This window comes from Raphanus sativus, chromosome 4 (genome assembly GCF_000801105.2).
Source record: "Raphanus sativus cultivar WK10039 chromosome 4, ASM80110v3, whole genome shotgun sequence".
Lineage (NCBI taxonomy): Eukaryota > Viridiplantae > Streptophyta > Magnoliopsida > Brassicales > Brassicaceae > Raphanus > Raphanus sativus.
In genome coordinates this window covers 34,031,732-34,041,472 of record NC_079514.1, presented here as the reverse complement: position 1 = coordinate 34,041,472, position 9,741 = coordinate 34,031,732, and the positions used below count along the sequence as shown (strand labels likewise).

General features: G+C 30.7%; 1 protein-coding gene across 1 annotated transcript; it reads left to right on the top strand.

Moving 5' to 3' along the window:
- Positions 1 to 1,513: 1,513 nt before the first annotated feature.
- On the top strand, positions 1,514 to 6,746 carry LOC108829917 (BEL1-like homeodomain protein 4). Its single transcript, XM_018603518.2, has 5 exons — positions 1,514 to 1,747; positions 1,955 to 2,985; positions 3,710 to 4,101; positions 5,200 to 5,260; positions 5,987 to 6,746. The coding sequence occupies exons 2-5, from the start codon at positions 1,996 to 1,998 to the stop codon at positions 6,482 to 6,484; spliced, it is 1,941 nt and encodes a 646-aa protein (XP_018459020.1). The 5' UTR covers positions 1,514 to 1,747; positions 1,955 to 1,995; the 3' UTR covers positions 6,485 to 6,746.
- Positions 6,747 to 9,741: the final 2,995 nt, after the last annotated feature.

The following is a 9,741-nucleotide window of genomic DNA, read 5'->3' as shown; positions in this document are numbered from 1 at the left end:
AATCATAATGAATAAGTCCATTTAGATCGGTCTACTCCCAAATTGGTCGATCAAACCTTTTCAACATATTTCTCTAGATTTGTCCGAATTGTTGTATATTCAACCAGATGCAGAAAATTGTATATAAGGATAATATCATAATTGATAACTTAGGCTGAGTGTCGTTTAGGCTAACAACAATAACCATTATTATTGGCATACATTGAGGAAGATGATAATATTACCATACTTTTAGATATTCACTTCATTCTTTCTACAGTCATGTGATCTATTATGTTTTCTTTTGTTTTAGTGGTCTCTTTTGATGTAGGAGATCATAGTATATTTTAAAGTAGAGGATAATGACTGAAACAATTAATGTTCAATTTCTTTTTACTGAAACAGTCATGTTATTATGTTTAGATATTTTACCGCTTATATGTCTAAACTCTTCTCTAATTCTTCGATTATAATTTTATTATTATTGTGCTTCTACAAGCTAAAATCCTAGGTACTTCCCCTCCAACCAATGGCTCATCAATCTCACCTGAATGTTATAAAATTAATGGTAAAAAACCGTCAACTCGAAGAGAATATTAAAAATAAAGTTTCACATAAAAATTAGAATACACTTTAAGTAATGTATATATATTTATATATCAGTTTCACTTATCATCAATTAATTTTCCATTAAAAGCACATATAAACTAATACTTTCATCTCCATAATGTTTATTTTATTGCGGTGTTTATTTTGTATTTTGGGCAAAACGGTGTTGATTTTTGTCTGTGAAATTAATTGAATTTCTTCTTTGAGTTATACCAGTATTAGAAAATAAATTGAGCTATTCTTTTTTTTTAACACCAAATAAATTGAGCTATTCAAAAAGAAGAGTTTGAGCTATTCACAAGTTGAAAAAGTTGTCACGTAAAAACATAGTTGACCCTAACAACAATTAAGAAGAATAATGGAAAGGGTATATGAATACTACGATTATTATTTTCTTTAAGTAGGATTATTACTTTCTTCAAATGAATATATTATTTAATTCTTTTATATAGTATTATTTAAGCACAAAAGTAATATGTGGAAGTTTTTATGGTGGTGGTTTGGACATCGAGATATGAATGTGGACTCACCTTACATTTGTTTCTTTTTAGCATTCCTTTTTAATATTAGTTTTAGAAATTAACTCCTTTGAAATGTTGATCGCAGGCCATTTGATAAAAGAAAGTTAAATACTTTTTTGAATTTAATAAATAAAAATACAGTTGACAGAAGAAACAAGAAAAAAAAATTGACAGGGATAGTCTCGTAATCTCCCGATGTATATAAGTTTTGTCTTTTTTCTTCATCGTTATTGAGATGGGAAACCTTACTTGGAATTGTTTTCTTTTTAAGAAGAAGTTATAAGACCACTTGATTTTAAAAATAAATATGAAAACGAAATCAAGAATAGTTTAGTTTATAAAAGAAAAACAATACGTACAAATAAAAATAAATAAATAAATAAGATTGGTGGGTTATAAAGGGAGTCGATGAAGAAAGAACAGCGACCTCTTCTTCTCTCTTCCTTTCTCTTTGGGAAGAGATTATTATAAGCTTTCTTTAATCTGTGAACTGGTTTCCAGAATTTGCTGAATAAACTCTCACTACCATAGAAAAAAAAATAAAGAGCTCAAGACAAAGAAAGCTGGAAGGAGAGAGAAGATAGAAAACGATAGCTAAAGCTCTCAATCTTCTCTTCTTTAATTCTCTGCAACTCAAGGTATTCTTATTTTGCTCTTTCTCTCTCTCCCTGCCATTTATATATATGCAGATGATGACCGAAGCTGAAAGTGAGAACCTTAAAAGATATACAAGAAAGAGATGTATAAGAAATAAATTTTTTGTATAAGACCTAGTTGACTTCTTCCTCTCTTTCTCTCTCTTTCTAAATGAATTTTCTGTGTGTTATGTGTCTGAATCCTTACAGGAACGATATATAACTATGAATAACAAGAATCAAGACTTGGCATGGGTCTAGCTACTACAACTGTTCCTCATCATCATCATCATCATCACAAGACTCTTGACAACACTTTAGATTCTATGTCCCAAGATTATCATCATCACCAAGGAATCTTTTCCTTCTCCAGTGGATTCCACAGACCATCACCCTCCCATCATGAAGAAGTTGAGGAATCTGCTGTCTCCGGAGCACAGATTCCGGTTTACGAAACCGCCGGAATGTTATCTGAAATGTTTAGTTTCCCCGGCGGTGGCAACGGTGGTTCCGGTGAGATACTTCATGATCATTCTACTAAACAATTGCTAGAGCAACAAAACCGTCACAACAACAACAGCTCAACTCTACATATGTTACTACCAAATCATCATCATCAAGGTTATGGTTTCACCAACGAGCAACAACAACAACATCACTTCACATGGCCATCTTCCTCCGATCATCATCAGAGTCAAGGAGATATGATCGGGACCGTACACGTGGAAGGTGGAAAAGGTCTATCTCTATCTCTCTCATCGTCATTAGCAGCAGCTAAAGCAGAAGAATACAGAAGCATTTATTGTGCAGCCGTTGATGGAACTTCTTCTTCTTCTAACGCTTCGGTTCACCATCACCAATTCAATCAACTCAAGACTCTTCTTCTTGATAACTCTTCTTCTCATCATCAACATCAAGTTATGGGACATTTCGGATCATCTTCATCGTCTCCCATGGCTGCTTCTTCCTCCATTGGAGGGATCTATACGTTGAGGAACTCCAAGTACACTAAACCAGCACAAGAGTTGTTGGAAGAGTTTTGTAGTGTTGGAAGAGGACATTTCAAGAAGAACAAACTTAGTAGAAACAACTCAAACCCTAATACTAGCGGTTGCGGTGGTCGTGGTGGTGGAGGGTCATCTTCGTCGGCAGGAGCAGCCAATGATAATCCTCCGTTGTCTCCGGCTGATCGGATTGAGCATCAGAGAAGAAAAGTCAAGCTACTATCCATGCTTGAAGAGGTAACGTTTCCACACTATATTCTTTTTTAACCAATGAACTAATTCCCCCATTAATTTTTTTGATTAAATAAAACAAACCGTTCTATAAATGATTGAATTGATCAATCAACCAATTTCATTTCAGAAAATTTATTTTTCTTCGTTTTTTCTCTTTTTAAATTAATCAACATTTCATAAATTCTAGATATCTATTTAAAAATAAATAAATGTATATTCAGAGAAAAAAAATCAACTGGTACAAGAACACGACACATGCTCTAATAGGTAGAGCTTGATTACACAATCCTACCATCACTTCAATTTTTTAATCCTAACGAATGTCATTATACTCGTGATATAGCCTAACTAGACATATATTAATGCATATTTGTGTGTTACGCGTTTGGTGGCATCGCTTAATCAAATGAATATAAGAAATTAAATTACGATTAATTAAGTGATTTAGTCTTCCACCAGATCATTTAAATTAGAGCTTCCTTCTCTATCTAAGCTACCTTCACTACGTAACCAAAACTAGTCCTTGAAGTTACTTCATTATTTAACTAAAAATTATTTTGTAGTTAACACTATCTTATTTGAAGCTTTATATACCATAATTAATTTCGTATAGTAGGAAAACGAAACACACTGGAATATAGTCCGTATTACTTTATTTCTCTATCTTTAAACTAAATTTGATCAAACAAATGATCAATTTATTTTGTATATTTTAATTGAATTTTAGGTAGACCGACGGTACAACCACTACTGCGAACAAATGCAAATGGTAGTAAACTCATTCGACCAAGTAATGGGTTATGGTGCGGCGGTTCCATACACGACGTTGGCCCAAAAGGCCATGTCTCGACATTTCCGGTGTTTGAAAGATGCGATCGCGGTTCAGCTGAAACACAGCTGTGAGCTTCTAGGTGACAAAGAGTCAGCGGGGGGTGCGTCTTCAGGGTTAACCAAAGGCGAAACTCCACGGTTGCGTTTGCTAGAGCAGAGTTTGCGTCAGCAACGAGCGTTTCATCATATGGGTATGATGGAGCAAGAGGCATGGAGACCACAACGCGGTTTGCCTGAACGCTCTGTTAATATCCTTAGAGCTTGGCTTTTCGAGCATTTTCTTAATCCGTAAGTCCATTTTCTCATCCATATTAAATATTACATATGTACTCTTATTATTCGACACAAATATTATTAATCATCTTGCAGTGTTGACCATTTATTATAAAATTTAGAGTATCACTATGCATTGAATATATATACCATGCAAGCATGGTCAGACGTACAAATTGTTTTTTCTTCGAACTTATTTTGGTTTTCCGGGAAGAATACTTCAATCAAAAAAATTTAAAAGAGAGCTGGTATTTCTCACTAAAGTGAAGAAAAAAAATCATAGAGAATACGTATAATTGTAAACACTTATGTTCGTTCCACCAGTTAAATTTTAAATAGATTTTTTATTCATCTATTCCCTGATGCCACAAACAAATTGTTTGTGCATAGTGTGTAACTGTATATGCTTAAATATATAGTGTATATATAAGATGCTTTGCATGGCAAATGGATTAAACAATGAATAGTATAATAAAAGACGTTTGCAGAGTGAGATCACAAACTTTTATGCTTTGGGATCATAATAGCATCGCAAGGGTTTTTCTGTCTCTGACTAACCATTTCTTTATAGTTTCCTCTTTAATTTGCTTTTGATTTTTTTTACCATATACAACATTAAAAGAAGTGACAATGCTATGAGCATAAGTGCATAACTACAAAACTAGGTCTCATATTTGTCAGCAGTGTCATTGGTATATTGTCTCTTAGGAAAAACTAAAAGCTGATAAAAGCAATTTCCTTTCTTATTATTCATCAGAACTTCCTTTATTTAATGTCTGTTATATTTTACTATTTTGTTGTTAGCGAAGTAAAGAAGAGAAGAGTAGTACAGTGTTAACCTGTACCTCTCTGTGAAAATATTTACTTTATCATGAAAATAAATAAGTGAAGAAACAAAAATCAAATCTTCTTCTATTCTGTAATCAGCTTTTTCTTTTGTCTCTTAGATTCTCACGCCATCGCAAGAAGAAAGTTTGTACCTTTTCTTGCATCTACTTGATTGTGTTTTTCTTCCCTTTCTCTCTGTATATTACAAATTTTATTCAAAACAATAACAGTAATCGGGTTTACGGTTCTAAAGATAGTGAAGTCATTTTCTGGTCTCTTTCTCAGGTACCCAAGCGATGCTGATAAGCACCTCTTGGCTCGGCAGACTGGTCTATCCAGAAATCAGGTCAGCCTTTATGATAGTAAATATTCTGTATTACTGGTCATACAAGCAGAAACCCTTTTTTAATCAATCAGTGTTTGCATATGAATACTTAATTTACAAATTTACTATATATCAATCATTTCATCATGCAAAACCTGACATGAGTGGCTACATGTCTATTTTCTTGCATGGATTCTGAATATGAAAATCATTTTCGTGGAGCTCGTTTCTTCATTAAATACATTATAAATACACATGCAATATATAGGACAGAGAGGTGGGGGAGTGAGTGAGAGAGAGAGGGAGACATAAATACTCAAACTAGGACCATATTTCTCATGTGCATGGAAGTTTGAAGTTTTTATTTTTAAAGTCTTTAAACCAAGAGATAAGGAGGTTTGAAGCTTTAATTCCAATTATAACGACCAGACCTCAAATTCTTGTATATGTACGTTTTTAATACATTTGGACTAGTAGTACAATACATATCCGGAATACCCTATTGGTTTCACAAAAACATATTGTTATAAAATTCTTACAAAGAATATATTAAATGTATGCATATGGTTATATTTAGTGTATAATTAATAGTTAATAAATCTCGAATTTTAATATGAGAAATTACATTAAAATGTGATATATATATTAACTGAAAATGATTCTATATACACTAAGAAGTTTTTTGAAATAGAGGAAGGATAAAGTTGGTGAAATTGACAATTTTCAATAATTTTTTTTGTTTTTCAGGTGTCGAATTGGTTTATAAATGCTAGGGTTCGTCTGTGGAAACCAATGGTTGAAGAAATGTATCAACAAGAAGCAAAAGAAAGAGAAGAAGAAGAATTAGGAGAAAATAAAAAAGAAGATTATCAACAACAAAGAAGACATCAACAAACAAACAACAGAGACACGAAACCCAATGAAAGCAACTTCACTCTCGTTCAGACAATAACCGCACAAACTCCAACAACGACGATGATGACGTCGACACCTCATGAAAACGACTCTTCATCCCTCCCTCCCTCTACCTCCGTCGCAACCGCCGCCCCTCTCGGCGTTTCAGGCGTTTTCACCGTCGCCACGTGTCAGCAAGATGTCAGTGACTTCAACGTCGAGGATGGTGTCATAAGATTCGGGACCAAACAGGCTGGCGACGTGTCACTTACGCTTGGTCTACGCCACACTGGCAATATGCCTGATAATAAGAGCCCTTCTTTCTCCGTTAGAGACTTTGGAGATTTTTAGACTGCCTTCCTCGTTTCTCCATTTATCAATCAATTTATTAAGAGTGCAATTTTTTTTTTGGTTTATGCGAATATGTTTTTAGTCTGTTCACATTCACATATATACTTTCAAGTTTCTTTTTCTGTTTGTCCTCTCGTAAGAAGAAGACAAATACATATATAAATTTATACCCCTAGCTACAAAAGTTATATATAATGTTGTTTAGATTGTAAAAATGCAATGTTTTGGTTTCTTTTCCAAATTGATGTCCTTCGTAAGTTTCTATGATTCTTGCTTAATTAGATTATAATTGCTTACCCTTTTTCATATTGATATTCCTACAAAATTTTTGCGGTATGATATCTAATTATTTAAATTAATTCTATTCATATCAATATCTTTAAAAAGTTCTATAATTTAGTTTTAGATGATAAATTTCAATTTTCAATGTGGGATATTTTATAATAATAATCATTTACACATTTTAGAGTAATATTCCACTCATATTGATATCTTTGCCAATATATTTATTTATTTTATACTCCTTTTGTTTTGCAAATAGTGTATTTTAGACATTTTTCACATATATTAAAAGAATGATTGAAATGTAATTAATTTTTATTAACTATATTTATTTAACCAATAGCGTTTGAGATAAATAAAATAATTTGTATTTGTAATTAATATTAAACCACATTAAAATTTTAAATTGAATATTTTTGTGTAGTAAAATAAAATAAAATGACACTCTTTCAGAAGTAGAAGGTATATTAAGAGTACATATTTTGTCTAATTAGCGTAGTACTTAAGGATTCTCCATTTGAGAGAACCTTTTTAAAGAGCTCTTCCATTGGATTTTTACTAATAAACGACAAAGTAGTAGGAAAGCTCCATGTCAATGAATTGACATCACTTTGCTTGTATAATCAAATTAATCACCTCAACTAATCCCCACTTACTACAACTATGTGCTACTTAATTTAGTAATGGCACTGGCAGCCAAATATGTTTGGGACTCTAGATCGACTTGTTAACAATTGCATCATTTACAATTCATTTTTAACGTGAATTTAATCCTTGTTTGTTTAAGATATTAATGTGAATTTTTTTTCTAACAACACTGTTTCCCGAAATTTCCAAAAGATTTGGTTACATGTCATATTGGGCATATCTCAATCGAGGCGGTGACATTTTTATTCCACAAAAGGCACGAACCTCCTTGCCATGGTGCTACTCATTACTTTGTTTATAATAGGGACTCATTACTTTTAATTTGTTCCTAAAAGGGATTCCTTAAAAGTCACTTCAATAATTTGTTGAGACAAGAACGTCTACGCGTCACCTAATTTAATGGTGAGTTGCATGAAAATTTGTTAAGACCATTTCCAACACACATTAATATTTTTTTTCTATATACTCCCTCTGTTATCATATAAGTGTCATTTTGACTCATTGCACACTAATTAAGAAAACTGGTTAAAATTCACTTATACCCTTAATAACTTCAATTATTTACAGATTTATTTATTGTAATTATTTATTATCGTTGTATTTAGTTTGGTCAATAGTCTTGAAATAATTGAATGCATTTTAGAAACCAAAACACTTAAACGTGTAACATTGATTTAGCAACTCAAAATTTTTCATTTCTTACGTTAGTTGATGATTATAGGAAAAAATGGAGCCAAATTTTGTGTAGTGGAGGCAAACTAACAAAAAATTTAAAAATTTGGATGTCGATATATATATATCATTGCCGATGACGAGACTTCCTAAATTCTTCATCTATGGCATTTGACCTGAATTTTTCACCCACAACAAATGAAGAAAATAATTTATTTGATTTGAATGTTACGTTGACGATTTACGAGTACTGTAATTAAAATGACTTTTAGAATTTCATATTTTACGATTATTTGGTTAATTTAATATGAGGTTAGAATTGGCAATATATCAAAACAATTGCATTGAATTCCGAGAATGACACTCTTTTAGCAACAAAAAAATTGTGTCAAAATGACACTTATTCGATAACGGAGGGAGTATAACTTTTAAAAGATAGAGAAGTTATATTATAAAATTGAGTCTAATACAATGATGTTTCTATAATAAAGTTATATTTAGAGAAAAACTATAAATATATATATTGAAAATTATTTATACATTACTAAATTCTAAGACATCTTCAATCATAACACCAAATTTGGTATTTTGGTGTCATATTTTTTTTGTCATCTCTACCCATAACACCAAATATTACACCAAAAATAATATTATATATTATTTAATGTTTTCATTTTTAATAACTGTTATATTTTTATTATTGTAATTAATAAATAATTATTTTATCACAGTTAAATATTATGTTTTTTCATCAACAAATACAAACTTATAACTCTACATTCACATGGACGACGAAAGACTATTATGTCCTAGCACTACACAATTATGCGTAAGGCTGTCCGCCATTGAATTTATCGTTCGTGGAAATATTATGTCTGTTATATTTTTTCAATTTTATGTTTATAAAATTTATTTACATTTATAGTTTTTGGTTTAACAATATTATACCTTTATTTATTTATTTCATATAAAATATTAATTATATTATTAATTTATATATTTTATAAAATACTAATTAAATTTTATATTATTAAAATAAAATATAAAAGTTCTATGATATTTTATATTTTAAAATATAAAATAAATGATAATAATCTTTAGTGATTTTTACTTGAAATTAAAATTAAAATAATTAATTATGTAAAATAATTTTAAAATAATATAATTTAATATAATTATGTTTAGTTATAAATTTGAACTAATTAATAATAATAATTGAACTATATTATTAAATATAATATAATAAAATATGTATATTAAATATTTGGTATGATAGTGTTATATGCCAAATTTTGTTAACACTGTTCATTATATACCAAATTTAGTGGAATTGTGTTATTTTTGATGTTTTATTGAAGATAAAATTACCCCAAATTTGGATGTCTCTTTCGAGTTGGCCTGAAATTGGAAAGATTGATCCTATATATTTGACGTTTCACTTTCTTACTAGATGTTTTTGGTGCGACCAATAACTCGGAACAGTAGGAAATATGCAGATGGGTTTGGCACATACGATAAATCAAGTCCTAATTTTAGATTGTTTTTTTAAAGAATGGAAAAAATCAATAAAAAAGAAGTCGACAACAAAAAGAAATCTGATAAAAAAAATATAAGACAAAAATGATATCAATTTAAAGTTGTATAAATAAAAGGGC